Source organism: Sinohyriopsis cumingii, chromosome 7 (genome assembly GCF_028554795.1).
Source record: "Sinohyriopsis cumingii isolate HCF-2022 chromosome 7, ASM2855479v2, whole genome shotgun sequence".
Lineage (NCBI taxonomy): Eukaryota > Metazoa > Mollusca > Bivalvia > Unionida > Unionidae > Sinohyriopsis > Sinohyriopsis cumingii.
Genome location: NC_142967.1, coordinates 59712320 through 59728854, shown reverse-complemented (window position 1 = coordinate 59728854; position 16535 = coordinate 59712320). Strand labels below are relative to the sequence as shown.

The 16535-nt window shown below is 35.0% G+C and overlaps 1 protein-coding gene across 2 annotated transcripts in view; it reads right to left on the bottom strand.

The window, feature by feature from the left end:
• LOC149795346 (uncharacterized) overlaps positions 1-16535 on the bottom strand; it is a 64291-nt gene that overhangs the window by 23449 nt on the left and 24307 nt on the right. For both annotated transcript variants that reach the window (XM_089965120.1, XM_089965121.1), the window contains 2 exons: positions 15880-16002; positions 4441-4613 (listed from right to left, as the gene is read on the bottom strand). In XM_089965120.1, coding sequence (XP_089821246.1) covers positions 4441-4613; positions 15880-16002 — 296 coding nt within the window. The remainder of the gene's footprint in view (positions 1-4440; positions 4614-15879; positions 16003-16535) is intronic.

The following is a 16535-nucleotide window of genomic DNA, read 5'->3' as shown; positions in this document are numbered from 1 at the left end:
TGGAGATATGAATGTCTACAATGGTATGTTTATGTTGTTGTTACGGGGCTTAATGCTATGTTTCAACACAAGATAGGCTATATATGGTGGCCAGTATAACTGGTGGGGGAAGAAGCAAGGAAAACCCCAGGAGAGTTGACCCCAGACAGACAGAGGTGAGATGGCAGTGATCCGTAAAAGTGAATGCTTTAGACTACTCGGACCATCAAGGCCCCTCTGCAGTGGTATAAAGTGTTCTTGGGCACTCCACTGAGAGTATATTCCACTGCCTTCATACACCTTTAAGGTGGACTGGCTATTTCACTCAACAGATCCTCTACCACTTGCTCTGATAACTGTTTGTTTATAAGGACATATTTTAATAAGATCCAGACATGCAGGTTCAATAACTCTGGGCTGGGATAAAACACATGCTATCACGGCTGCTTACAGCAGATGAGGGAACATCTTGATTCTTGGCAATTCTGTTGTGATACTGATGAGGTTGATCCAAGATTTCACATTTGAGTGGAATAATCAGGCTGAAAAGACACTGACTTTGTTGCTTCATGCATCCCCATTGGAAAATGAGGTGTTGGAGGAATGTTTCAATCCACAGAAAAGAGCATCAATTATTACTGCATTTGAATCCAAGACTGGAGAGACAAAGGTTGGGATTTTGGCACTCTACCTTGTCACTAATAGGTCCATCATAGGTTGATCTCATTGGGAACCTACTGGGCAAAAACCATGGGATGAACAGTCCATTATATTTGTATTGGTTTTAATGGGACAATGAGTCTGCCAATACATTAGCCAACCTAGGATATGTTGAACTTGGACATGGATTTGCCATTCGGGACACCACTTTAGAAAATCCCAAACAAGAATACAAATTTCTGGAGACTTGGTTCCACCTTGCTGTTTGAGATAAGTCACCACAGTGGAATTGTTGGACAGAATGAGAACTCCAGGCACCAATAAAAAACTTCTGAAACGGTTTTCCTCTCAAGAATGTTGATATGTAAATAGTTTCTTAGAAGGCCACACCCTTCTGGCATACCAGAAGAGACAAGTTCCTGCCAGTCCTCTGTGTTCATATCCATATCAAATGTGATTGCTAGAGGTTGTACTTGCAGAGGTATCCCAAAAACAAGTCTACTGTTATTTCCCTGCCTTCAAGATGCAACCTCATATTATGCAGACTGTGAAAGATGGTCCAATGGTCAAAGGTTCAGCCTCCATTTGGACCACAAAATCATTGTAATGGAAATCCACGAAGACAACCTGGGAATAAGACGTTTGCTGCCACATTGAGCAAAACCCAGCAAAACACAAAAGGCAAGCAATGACCTTTGACTTGGCACAAAGGCCAATTAGGTCTGGTTTTTAAAATTCAATCACAAATGTGCAAATCTTTCAGTGGTCATGTCTAAAATATTTTTATCCAGAACTAATTAAATACTTCAGCTAAATCCAGCAAAACACAAAAGGCAAGTGATGACCTTTGACTTGGCCCCAAGGTCAAAAAGGTCTGTTTTTCAAAATTCCATCACAAATGTGCAGATATTCAGTGGTCATCATAGCTGCCAACCTTCCAGGCTCACAATTAGTGAAAATAGGGGTAAAAAGTCATGAATCTGGACATGAATTAGTGAAAAATACCATGACAATAACTCCATCCACTCTGACCGTCAATACTATACTATATCAAGATCACAATATAAAACTAAAACACTACATATATGCAGAAATATTTATTTATCAAGACATGATACTGTGGCAGACTTGAACTTCCTCAACTGCTTGATTGTAAATTTTTTTTCTAAATAGTTCAGACTTCTTGCCTGCTGGTTGATCGTGGTGACTAAAATTGCTGACAAATGTTCTGCAGCTAAGGAGGCCCTAAAGTCTGTCTTATTTCTCCTCACCAGACAAAATACTCTTTCGCTGTCACTGTTGCTGTGAGGAATGCACAGGAGCTGCAGCACTTTTGGTTCTTCCACAAGAAAATTTGGAAGCAATTTTCGAGTCCAGGAACATTTGTCAGAACAAATGTTTAGCATGGTCTCCAGATGATAAAGGCAGATTGTGTTCGACAAGAAAACTCACAAATAATACTTCAGAGTTGGTAGCTTGCAGGTCTTCCGGCGATGGCTTAAAATATTCCAGAGCTGAAATCTACGAATTCTTATATTTCCCAACTTCTACGTCTTTTTTACAACCAATGTGCTCCCTCACATTGTCTATGCGATGGCACACTGAGTGCAAAAAGCATGATGAATATCCATGTTTAATGGCAGAATGCACTGCCAATTTTTGATATATTCCAAATTAAACTTCACTTTTTGAGCAATACATTTCTTTTTCCTTGGTGGCGAAGACATTTTCAAGATCTTACATGTGATGCTGAACGGTAACTCAAATCAGTGTTGGTGATGCATGTGTGGAGATAAATTCCGGCTAGGCCCCCATTTCTCTCAAAAAAAGCATTTGGAAAACTACTCATACATATAGATTAAAATAGGCTAAAATGCTTGCTACCAGGCCAACTGTACTAATTGGCTGTAGATCTACTAATATCTTGACCAGCAGTACTGGACCATTTCGGCAACTGCGAATATCATGACTAGCGCTTAACGGGAAATCGGTTATTTTTATTAAAGATTTAAAATAATTAAGAATTGGAGAATTCGTGAATTTTTGGCTTGTGGTGTGAATCCGTGAATCGCTGAAAAAGTCGTGAAATTCACACCAAATCCGTGAGGCTTGGCAGCTATGGGTCATATCTGAACATTTTTATCCAGAACCAATCAAATACTTATAGAAATGTTTCAGTGAAAACCCCATGACAATGTCAATTTTCATACAAAAGGAATAGTGATAACAAGATTTCTCAGAATGACACTATGATACCATACTGGAGGACAGATAAGCACCATTTTTGGTTCAGAACCAGCTACATATTGTTACAGCATTTTAATGTAAACCCCATCAACCATTTGGAAGAAGTTGCCATATAAACATTTTCTGAATGGATGTCAAGACAGTCATTTGGGAGGTCAGACACAACACAGGTATAAGTAAATATTGAAGAAAGAGTGTGTGTGTGTGTAATTTGGATTTTTAATGTAGCTTTTAAAAAAAATCAGTTATATTGCTACGATGTCTGCAGTGTGGCAGTTTATACTGATGTCTAGCACTGGGACATCATGCCGCGGACATGTAGCATGGTGTCCCACCCAGTCACATTATCCTGACACCAGGCCGACCAGTCCTAACACTAACCTCTTAATGCCAAGCAAGGCAGCTGTTTGTACCATTTTTATGTCTTTGGTATGACTCGGCCAGGGATTGAAGAAAGAAGAACATTAAAAAAAAAAAAGTGTAAATTTGACTACCCATTCTGACAAGTGGCTGTTACAAGATCTGTCAAATTTTTAAAGGTCACTTTGACATTATTTTCATTTATAATCATCTACATATACTGAGACATGATTTCATGAAAACAACATGTCAATATAACCATTTCTTAAAGAGAAGTAATAATAACAGTATTTTCATCATGGCTGCCATGACCATCATGTTGAAGGTCTGATCATAGAACCAGACATCATAAGAAGTTCTTCAGTGAAAATCCCATGCCCATATGACCACTGGTCAAGAAGTATCTGTAAGAGTTCTAAGATGCTTAACATAGTGGCCATATTCTAGGTGTAATTGGCAACATTTTCATATAGGACCAACTAGAAATCATTAAAAAAGTGAAAACCCTGTGTCACTATGACAATCTGTTCAGGAGAAGTGGCATTAACAAGATTTCAAAAGAAAGCCACCATAGATGCCAAAATGGCACCATTTTCATTTAGGACCAACTAGACATCATATGTCTTTAGTGTAAACACCATGTTACTACAATGATTTATTTTAGAAAGTAGCTATAACAAGATTTTGAAAATGGCCACCATTCTGGCCTTATTGGATGTCACATCAACACCATTCTCATTTAGGACCAAAAAAGAAATGATAAGAAGTCTTTTTGTGAAAACCCCAAGCTGATATGGCTTTTTGTTTCAGAGAGATATTGATAACAAGATTTGGTGGCCTCTTGGAGGTTTAGAGATTAAGATTTAGAGGTTTAGAGTTGATTAAAATATGGCCATTTTGGAAATCCTTGTTGTCAGTACTCTTCCTGAACTGATAGTTATACTGAATTCATTTTATTTTTAGGGAAGTGCAGTCTTGTACTAAACTCTTTTATAAAAACTGAACACAGTAAAAATTTATGGAATAGAAATTAACTTTTTTTACATAATGACTTTCACAGTTAATTGAAAAATTTGAAACCTGCAAACAATTAACCCCTTCAACAGAAAATATGATATTGCTAAGTATCAGGTAATTAACTTTTTTCTTTCAAATATCACATATTAAACATAAAATACCCTAAAAAATTCTTACTTGTTTTCCATGACAAGAGCATCAATATCCAGAATTCTCTTCTCATCCCCTTTCAGAATGTAGTTCAGTTCTTGATTCAACCTTTCATACTTCATTTTGTAAGCATCCTTTTCCCTCTCTAGTTCCTCCTTCTCATCCAAAACCTGCTGCAAGTCCCTCTGTAGCTGGAGAAACTAACAACAGAAATGGTTACTTACTTACAAACAGATAGGTAGATATACAGATTTATATATGTAGTATGTATGTATGCATTCAATGATTTAGATCTCCTGCCCCACCCCACCTCATGCATTCCTTAAAAGTGCAACTGGACATTTTGACAGAAAACAGAACAAACTATTGCTTTCTCTTGTACAGAAAGGTATTGATGGAAAAACTGAATAAATTTGAAAAATATGTATTCTTCTTTGAAAAGCTGTATATGAGCACCAAATGGGCAAATTAGATATTTTAACTGCAATATGGGAACAAGACGAGAATCTTTTCCAAGCCCAATACTTTTTTTGTCTTTTTGTTAATGATTTAGTACAAAAGTTATGAACTAAGTGTGATAAAAGGGTATTTTCATCAGAGTATATACCAGAGATCTTTGCCTCATTTTATGTTGTTGTGGCTGTTGTAGGGTTTAACATCATTTTTCAGCACAAGATAGGCTATACATGGTGGCCAGTATAACTTGTGGAGGAAGAACCCTGGAAAGAACCACTGACCCACGAGAAGCTACTGACGAACTGTCTCACATACCCATGTTAGCCGAGCCTAAGACTCAAACCCACACAGACAGAGGTGAGACGACAGTGATCCAGAATGGTAAGCACTTTAGACCACTCAGCCACCCTTATTGTATGTATAATAGGATGATGTCACTAACTGTGCTAAAACTGTATGGTTATTGCAATAACAAATTAATTCCATAGAGGAATTTTTGTATTCAACCAGAAATGGAAATTAATAAAAAAAATAAAAAAAATATTTGTCTTTTGAAATGATGGCTTTCTGAGAAATTATAAGCATTAGTACCATACGGTCAAACCTACTGAAACGGTGTCATTTTATAAATATATAGGGTTGCTTATCACATTGAGGTTGAGCTGGACAAAGGTTAAAGATATGATGGCATTACAAGCGTTGAAAGAAGTATCTATAATTTTTAGGCATCAACATATAATGGAAGATCACATGTACGGAATATATTTAAAATATCTGAGGCTATTGTGAAACCAATTTTATGTTATGGTTAAGAAATATGGGGGTATCAATATTCACCAGAAACATAAGCAATTCATCAAAGATTTTGTAAAAGATATCTTAACATACCAATAATGTGAATAATTATGTTAGTCTTGGTGAATGTGGACAATACTCTCTGCATATAACTTACATGTTCAGATGTGTATAGTACTGGAATAAAATTATACTTATGTCGACAAGCAGATAGCCTTTCCAATGTTATACAGTAAAACCTGTTATAAGCGACCTCTGCTATGAGCGACCACCTGTCATTTCCAACCACATTTGTTATGCATGGATCAATTTTATTATATAAATGCTCTGTCATGAGCAACCACCTACTGAACACGACCAGAAGTCTTGACAAAATATGCATTTCGACACTGCCATTAATGACCGCATCACAAAAACGGAGATAAACTCCACCAACCTTTATTTAATCTTTGTAACAATGACCGTTCTATTAAAAAAAGTTGGCTACCGCTATTTGAAATATTTTAGGTATGCTTAAAGTGTCTTGTATTTTTTAAATTGTAAACCAGAGAAAAGTACATATAGGTTATTCCAGCACTTGGCCTGGTTCCTGGCCTTATCGCAGCTACCATGTACAAATAGGACCCAGTATCCAGCTCTATGAACGACCATATCGTGGGAACAAAGACAAACACCACTGACCTTAATGTAGTCATTTGTAACAATGACTGCTTGATTAGCAAAGATTGCTGTGATAAAAAACAAACATAAAAACAACAAGAACAAAAACAAGGATTCTGGCTACCGGTGACAGATTTTACAGTCCCTAAACCAGGCTGATGTACATGCCACTGTAGTGCCGAAACTGAGGTAGTGTTCACATATATTGTTTATCTTAACCCATACTGCCTGGGGATGAATAAGATCTTTGTCTATTAAACCAGTAAAAGAGAATCTTTTGTGGGATTTGATTGACAGAGATAACGGATTGTGATGTTTGTTGTTTGTTTTTTCCCCAATGTTATAGTGATTACATCCCAATCACCAAGCTGTTGTCTATTCAAGTTGCGACCAGATTGCACACTTTGTTTATAGAGTTAATCCCCACATGTGTTCTCTGAATTAAACCAATGACCTTTGTCTCTGAGTAAATGATTCTTTTATTGGATGAGATAACTGTTTCATTTTTTTTCATTAATTGTTAGATATGCAATGACATGTATAGATTTTTCATATCTTCCCAAAGCCCAGTCAAAACCGTCTTTATAGTTGATATTACAACTAAAAACTAATAATGTTAATACAATGGAACCCCGCTATAACGCGGTAATTGGGGTCCAAAAATTTGGATCGCGTTAATATTGGGGTCGTGTTAATGTGGGGTTTTACAGTATTTTACTTTTTTCTGAGAACAACTCATTGGCACATATACGTGCATTCATGTCTAATGTGTATGATGAATAGGGTATCAACACCGTTTACTATCGTGCTGTCGTGGCATGCAGTTCATCTATAATGTATGTAATTCCATTGAAAAACTGCAAACATTTACAACATTTAATATAAAAAAATTCCCAGATCATTGTGTCTGAATTCAGCGTCTAATATACAGCATGAACAGAGTATCAACACCGTTTACTTGCCGTCTGATATCGTACCGTCGGGGCTTGCAATTAATCCATAATATATGTAATTCCATTGCCAAAGTTGTGTACATATTTAAACTATTCAATAATTTTGTCACACATCATTATGTGTCTGAATTCAGTGTGAAAAATGAACAGCAAAATTAGGTTAAGAAAGACGAAGCACGTGTATGGTTCATTACTTTCCAGGGTCTATGAGCGGTGTCTGTACAAATTTCCTATTGCAAAAATTTTTCTCATATGCGTTTCCGTGTACATTTATCCATTGCAAATTTCCAATAATTAATGCTTGTACGCCTATTCGTTTGAATGACTACAGCAAGAATAATTAACAATCAACACATGCTTTCAGCGTGCATATAACTTTCACTTCAGATTTTGTGAATATCGAAGAAAAAAAACATGTGAAAACTACTATACTAATCACTGTGCAAAGTGCAGAGAACGACTTGCGTTTGTAAACTTGCTTTTCCATAACGGTAAAATATTTTTATAAAAAAAAAAGAAAATTAATAATGAGTTCATGAACAAACACCATACCCGTAAAACCCGAGAACTAAGTGCATAGGCCTACAATGGTCACGAGTCACGTTTATAAAAATTTTAAGCTGAACACGTGCAATTTCATACCCTTTCAATTTCTAGCTAATAAAGAAATTATTTACTGGTCAACTGATTGCGTCTAATAACACCGCCAAGCCCAGCAAATACCATGGCGGCTTTCGTTTCTTTTAATGTTTATTAAATTGTGAGAATCTTTAATCAACCACTGCATTGTCTGCTGCTTGGTTGTGTATGCAATTAAAGAAACTGATCTCGGCTATTGTTTGAGCAACGATTGTATACAGAATTAATTGAAGACAATTACAAAGACGACTTACTGGCTTTATTCATGGATCAGTAATAAGTAACATTTCCGATAATGTTTATTTTGGCATAAAACTTAGAGAACCTGGTGAAATTGTTAAATTTCAGAAGCCAAGCCACGATCATATTAGATTTGAATTTGTACGCGAACTCTTCCCCAAAATGATAATAAACGTTTTACATGCTATTTCTCATACTTTTAAAAAAAGAAGTATTTTTCCAGGTACGAGAAAAATACAAGTACATGTACATGTATTTCAAATTTCAGGAACCACTTCACGATCGTATTATATTTGAATTCATACACGATCTCTTTCCCAAAATGATAATAATTTTTGGCGTAAAGTGCAGAGAACAAATTGCGTTTGTGAACTTGCTTTTCCTTAACGGTAAAATATTTTTATAAAAAATAAATTATTAATGAGTTCATAAGAAAACCCCATACACAGTTAAAACCCGAGAACTAAGCGCAGTAGGCAGCAATGGTCACGAGTCACTTTTATAAAAGAAAATTACAGTTGAACACATGTAAAATTTCATACCTTTTCAGTTTCCAGCTAATAAAGTGGACATTATTTTCTGGTCAACTGATTGCATCTAATAACACCGACAAGCCCAGCAAACATCTTGGCGGCTTTTGTTTTTTGATGTTTATTAAACTGTGAGAATCTGTTATCAACCACCACATTGTCTGCTGCTTGGTTGTGTATGCAGTTAAAGAAGAAACACATGTTATCTATTGTTTGAGCAACGACTGTATACAGAATTAATTGAAGACAACCACAAAGACGACTTACTGACTTTACTCATGGACCAGTAATAAGTAACATATCCGATGTTTATTTTGGAGTAACACTTCAAGAGCCTGGTGATATTGTTAAATTTCAGAAGCTACGCCACGATCATATTATATTAAAATTTATACACAAACTCTTCCACAAAATGATACTAAATGTTTGACACACTATTTCTCATACTTTAAAAAAAAAATCCCAGTACGAGAAAAAGACACAACCATGTATTTAAAATTTCAGGAACCACTCCACGATCATATTAAATTGGAATTCATATGCGATCTCCTCCCCATAATGATACTAATTTATTTATGCACTATTTCATGTACTTTGAACAAAAAATATTTTTTTCATATGCGAATATACAAAATTTCGGGAGCCACTCCACGACCGCGTTATATCCGAATTTATGTTTAAGCGGGGTGCGTTATAGCAGGGTTGCACTGTACCTAGAACCTTAGTAACAATGGACAAATGTCCAACTAAAAAGAGACACATTTAAAAACTGTAGAAAATAATTATTGGAACTGAAAGAAGTGAAAAAGAGCAGACAACTCGCAAAAATAGCAGTTTAAACATTGGTAAAACAAATTTAGGGTGTTATAAAGGAAAAGGAGTAAATCAGAAATGATTTCATATGCTAATACATGTACATCTTCAAACGTAAATGTAATTTAAAATTTAATGGAATAAGCATATTTTTATCACTACATAATTTTGTTTTCAGATCAATCCATACAATATTTTATCAAGAACTATTAAAACTATTAATAAAGAATAGAATGTATGTACAGTGATTGTGGTTAATTTTCCTTAAATTGTTCTGAAACTGGACCCTGGAATCTGGTCTTTATGTACAAACCTCTTATAAGAAACCACCTGTCTTACAAGACCATTTTTGTTGGCAGAAGGGGCAGTCTCTCATAACAGTGTTTACTGTACATGTTAAGAAACTGGATGATGCCAGTAAAAGCTCATGGGGCAGTCAAGTTAAAAATGTGATCTTTTCTCATGGTTTTCGTTATGCATGGATAGCGCAAGAAACGGGTGACAGAAATACTTTAAATTTTTAGTTATTACAGACAATGTCTATTTGATTCCTCATTACAGATCTGGTCAAGTAAGAGAGGCGATTTTACAAAATATGCTTATTACAGTCAGTACAATTCAGTATTGGAAATTGCGAAATATTTAACATTAGAACTACCTTTCATTTTCAGAAAAACGTTTGCACCTTTCTGATGTTCTAAACATGATTGAATGATTGAACAAGGAAGATACACTAAAATTAAAAGAGATCAAAGAGTTTGCAAACTATGACAGAAAGAAAATATCATGTGTGTAGAAGATAAGTACCATTTTGCATGGGGCCCCGAGTGGCCAAGTGGTCTAAAGCTCTCACCGTTATGGATCACTGCCACCTCACCTCTGTCTGTGTGGGTTCAAGTCTCGGGTTTGGCCTATGTGGGTATGTGAGAAAGCTTGCCAGTAGCTTCTCGTGGGTTGGTGGTTCTTTCTGGGCTTTTCCCGGGTTCTTTCTCCACCATTAATACTGGCTGCCATGTAGAGCCTATCTTGTGCTGAAAAATGGCATTAAACCCCACAACAACTATTTTGTATGCGTATGTACTTCTTATACCAATGGAAATATCTCAACAAGTATTATATCAACCCTTCAGTGGATAAATTTGCAAATCTAATTTCCACTCAGAAAATAAGCCTAATTACAAATGTCTCAAAGTTTTTGTATTCAGCTTTTAAACTAAGCAATTAGCTATCAAAAAGTATGATTATAAACAAGCATATTTTACTATACTGTTTATGGTGCAATGTGTATTCAACTATTTAATATGTTATGTATTAAGGGCTTAAGGACTCACAGCACTAATTCAGTTCCCATAGTAAACCTATGCAAACACCATGATATTAAAAATTCAATAACTTAAAATATTTGAGTGCTCAAGATCAAACCTATATTTATCAGTATAGATGAAACCTGGATGTCAGCTTCTGTGTAGAGGAAAGGATATGAGCCGTGGCATTTTCTGGACCTGCATGTGTTTGAAATATGTGCTTTCAATTCTGCACCAAAGGGTCAGGTGTTAATTTTAGTAATGAGTGTTCCAAACTCAAGACTGTTAAAGGACTGAAATTCCATCATTAAAATGATGTCTCTATTTTTTTTCACTTACAACTAAGATAAGCTCTCAAAAGATTCTTTTTCCTAAAACATAACTTACATTATTAACCAATCCTAGTCAGCCAAACCCATATATACTCCATTTTATGTTCACCCACTTTCAGGCTGGTTCCCATTTTCCATATCATTAGTACTGTGTGTCCTTAAGGCCTAAAGTACAGAATAAACTTTCTGTTTTGTTTTTTTCTCAGTTTTGAAGATGGTTTTTCAGTTCTAGTAATGGTGGATGTATTTGATGATGGGACAACATCTTCTGTATAAATTTAAATGGTCTTCTTGCTAGCATGCTTTCTGTCAAACATGATCAAATTTTGTCAAGCAGTTTTGGAGATAAGTTGTTTAAAGGGTTTTCAATGTTTAGAAACAGTGGCTATATTTGATGCCGGATTGGCAAATTTTAAATAAACTTTAAGGTCTTCATGCCAGGATGCTTTATGTCAAGTCTGGTCAAATTCTTAAACAGTTTTGGAGAATAAAATAGTTTAAAGAATTTCTATTTTTAGTAAAAGTGACCGTACTTGAAAGTGGACTGATACCATTTGTATAAAGTTGAAAAGTGTTCCTTTTAGGATGCTTTCTGTAAACTGATAAAATTCTGTTCAGTGGTTTATGAGAAAAAGTCACAGAAAGGGTTTATATTATTTTTAGTGTTGATAGCTATATGTGGTTGCATCTGCATGAATATTAAAGAAGTCCTTCATGCAAGAATGTTCTGCACTACATTTGGTCAAAATTGGTCAGGTGCTTTTTAAAAAAAAAGAAGTTTAAAATAGTAATTGCTAATAGATGCAGGGTTAAAGGATAAGCTCACCTGGCCAAATGAACTAAAAAGCATTTTGTGCCAAAAAATATACAAATATGCTTTAATGTCAATCATTTTTTTCAATTTGTGAAGTAGCAATTTTCACGTGTTTAAGGGTAAGACAGAGCACTCCAACCCTACCATAGTAAGGTATCATTTGCTTGCTCTTTTTAATAGCACCAGTATTTTAAAACACACACACACACAATTTAATTTGCATACAAAACATCATGAAAGTTCAGCATGCAAGTAATGACTATCTGAAGCTTTAGTAATAGATTACTCATAGTTTGTGTCCATCTTTACTTCACAATGCAAATATTATATCCATTTACAATAATGAAAGCATATTTAATCTTTATGCAATCCAATGAAATTAGAAAATCTCTGTGAAAAATTAGTTATTAAAGTTTAAGAAAATAAACTGGTGATCACAGTTTTGTGTCTCTCTGAAGCGCACATGCCCTTGAATGTGTGTAGCTGTTTATTATTGGATCACGAAGACTGAATAGACTGATCAATGGGAAAACAACTAACTTGTCTAATTCAAATATCTGTTATTTCAGTAATAAAAAAAAGTGTTTACCAGATAAGTTATTCTTTTGACCACAAGTACTATTCATTATTCCATTAAGCAAACAGAAATCAAGAACACGGTTATTACTAATTAGGTTTCAGAAACATAACTGCTGAATAAACGATCAGCAGATCCATCCCGCTTTATCAAAGTCCATTTTAGTTGTATCCATCCCAAGTGTTACTTTCTCAGGTGAAGTGAGAATCCATTCTGTGTTAATTGGCTTAAGTCTAGATGCTTTATCTGAAAGTTTAGGTCTCTACTGTCCATGACAAAAAATGATACAAGTTTCTCCTATTTCTTGAAACACTATTATTAATGAAACACTATGTATATACACTGATTACAGCAAAGTACTGAGTATTAAAGCTCACACTTCACAGATTTTTGGACAAAGCCACTGTATCAACATTGTGTCAATCAAGTTTCATGGTATCACAAATGCTTCTCTGGTAAAGAATCCTCATATTGCTGAATTAAACAAGTCCAGCTTTCTCAAAACCACAGATAATTCGGTCTGATCTTTCATGACCTGCAATTATCCATTCAGGGTGTAATGACTTGATTAATGAGGTTGCAAAGTTTACTAATACTGTGCCCTGATCGTCACCAGTAATATCTGGTGTCCATGACCTGTTTAGCATACCAAAAAGAATAATCTGGGCAGAAAAAGAGTAATCCACATATAACATGATAAAAATTCAATAAGCATATATGTACAAAATGATTTATTTATCCCTCTGGAATTTTAAAGAACCAATATTCCTTTCATAACCTGACAAGAAGAGGAAATTCATATCTTACAGTTATTTGCTCTTTTAGCTGGGAAATAAGATGAAAAATTCAACTCTATCTGTTTGAAGTACATTGTCAGGTAAAGTGGACTGCCAACTTGATACTTCAGGAGTTCTTGTAATGTATCAGCATCTTTTCCTGCAACATGGTGCATCATATGACAGAGACAACTTTTTGTTACAATCACTACTCCTGTCTGTTGCAATACTAAATGGCCCAATTTTCAAAGCTTCTGCAATTTTAAGTGAAGTATCTTTTGCTAAACATCTAACAATATTAGATGATTTTGTTCTTGCACATGCATATTTTCTACAATTGTACAATCAGGAAACATCTGTCTGAACAAAGAATCAATGTAGAAGACTACTGCATCTGCATTTATAAAATTCGTGTCCACAATTTAGTTCTGCTGAATAAAATGAAGTTACCTCAGTACTGGAGTTAGTAAACAAGCTAATTCAAGGTTTTTTCGTTTTACCACCATGACCAATATTAAAATCATTTCCACGCAGCCATGCAAGGTGCATGAAGATCACTAGAATGGAATGCTGTATTGTGTAATTCATGTATTCATCTCTGAATCGGTTTTTCTTCTTTTCCTAATCCATCTGTGAAATTATTTGAAAAATATATTTGCCCAAACTGCATTGACTAAAATAAATATGACTTGACTTTTAGCGCCAAATACCTACAGACTGGTTCTGTTCTGAATTAGAACAAAGAATCTGTGAGCAAAGATTAAAAGTTAGAAAACCAGTCTATTCTCTCCTAACTAAGCCATACAGCTGCTATAAATAGAAACCAAGGTTAAACGTTCAAAATAGAAACCAACATGTTTCTTGAAGTAGGGTAACTGCTATAAATAGAACATAATACTGTTAGGAAAGTGCATGCAGGTCTTTGGAGAAGCGTACTCTTATGTCGTAGTTACATAGAAGATGTCTTTTCTTGAATAAGGTCTGTGGGATTAATTGGATGTTAATAAAAATGATAACAAAAATTAATAAATTTTTTGGAGGGGGATATATCGAAAAAGCGTAATTCGAATACAGTTACGCGTAATGCATAATTTGGAGGAAAAAACTGTAATGATTACGCCAAAAGCATAATGGTTGGCATGTATGTGCTCATACAAGTGGTAGTATTGTTTTAAACATTAAAGTGACCACCATTTGCATCAGCATAGTTTCATTCTTTTCTATTCTTTATTTTGGGTATTTGTAGAGGTTAAATCATAAAATTAAATACCTACTTATATGCAAACTTTGACAGGCAAAACCACGAATTTAAGTACCCACGAAAATGCCTTTTTTAAATTACAAAACCATGAAAATTGAGCCCAAACAAAAATAAATGACACCACATGTAACCAACAAAGAGATCCATAACAGGATCCAATGACGGGGATCATGCTAGGCTTTGCCAATGTCACAAATTGCTTTTATCCCCTTATTGGTGACAAAATATACCATCTGGTGATCTTTTTGGCGACAACATTTCTGGCTGTTAAAAACTGCATAACTTTTTACAGTCTTGGGTTTGGAGTTGAGAAATTTAAAGAAACCATGACAGCAAGATGCAAACTTGGATATAAAATTGCACTGGAATCTACTGTTACATAAACAAATCCTTTGCTCATACTGACAAACCACCCTAATATAGCATTGTTATATCATAATCTGCTTTATACTGATGGCTGGCCTTAGTAATCTGTGCTGTAATATAACCTAAATAGTCATGCTACTTGACTAGCTACAATCAACCCGATGATGTCAATTTTTTCCCCTTTGAAAAATGTACCAGAAAAAATGGTTTTGCTGAAACTTTAAAGACAACTGATTACCTTTGAAGCATCAATTGTTCTGTACATATACTAAGCAAATGAAGAAAAAAACCTGTGTCTCCATCAATGTTATACAATTATTTGATGTTGCTACAGCAATAACAAACAAGCATTTGATTGGTCCTTCAAAGAGTGCCTTTAGCGGCACTGTCAATAACACAAGAACCTTCATCAAAGCAAGCCTTAGGCCTTCGATCAAAGAAAGTCGGCAACAGACTTAAAAGCATTGTTCTATTTAACAGTGATTGGAACATATTTATTGTGCCGTGAAAGTTTCCTTTTTGCAACCAAAAGGTTCATGCTTACGATCACTACCAATGTCAGTTTGAAACCCAAATTAAAGTTGAGGTTGGCAATTTTTTTGGCAACAACTTTTTTAAACCCAGCACCATCCCTGCAAAGAGTCATCAGACCCTATGAAGACCTCTTGACCACTGCAAAAAACACAAACTTAAGTGGTACAATCATGTCTCATGATCATTTTGACTGGCAAAATCTATTTTGCAAGGCACAATGAAAGGATGCAAAAGAAGAGGCAGACAGAAAAAGAGGTGGGAAGACAACTTTAAAGAGTGGACAAGTATGGGGTTTGGCAATTCACAAAGAACAGGAAAAGATGGAGAGAATTGGTTGTTGAGTCATCTGTGGTGTCTCAATGACCTCATGGGTTATGGGATTGATACTGCTGCTGCTGATAAAATATATTCAATACCTCTTCTCTGGAAGCTTCTAACTGTTTGACAAGATCCTCCCTTTCATGAGCTGGGAAGTGCCGAATATTCATTCCTTCATCTGTGGTTCCAACCCTTTGTCTTGCTATCTGCTCACGTAGCAGCTGGAAGAAAAAAGTATTTGCATATAAAGGTGATACATTTTCTCAAAGAATCATACTCAACCAACAATTGATTTAAAGTTGTATCTATTGTAGCAGCTTGATGAATAGAAATGTTATTCAGATTGTCATAAAGGAAATGTCTGCCATTATTTGTCCTTGCAAACTATTTGATTTGATGCAGGCAAAATAGGAAACTCAACTTGTACTTACAAACAATTAAACTAAACTTGTGCCTATAAATTAATTAAATAATTATGTCCCCAATTAGATGAAAAAAGATCCTACAGTCTAGCAAGTTATAAAAATAACTATTACTAAAATGGCATAAAATATATATAAAAAATATAGTTAGATTAACTACAGATGCATATAAGCATGTGAAAAGTGGATGTCATGTAATTGTGCTAACGATGTTTTTAGATCAGAGTTCAAGTCCAAGAGGTAGAACAAGAGTACCATGAACTGAACATTCTATATCCATTCAGTGTTTACTGTACTTACAATATAAATTGGGACATGATAAAATAAATACT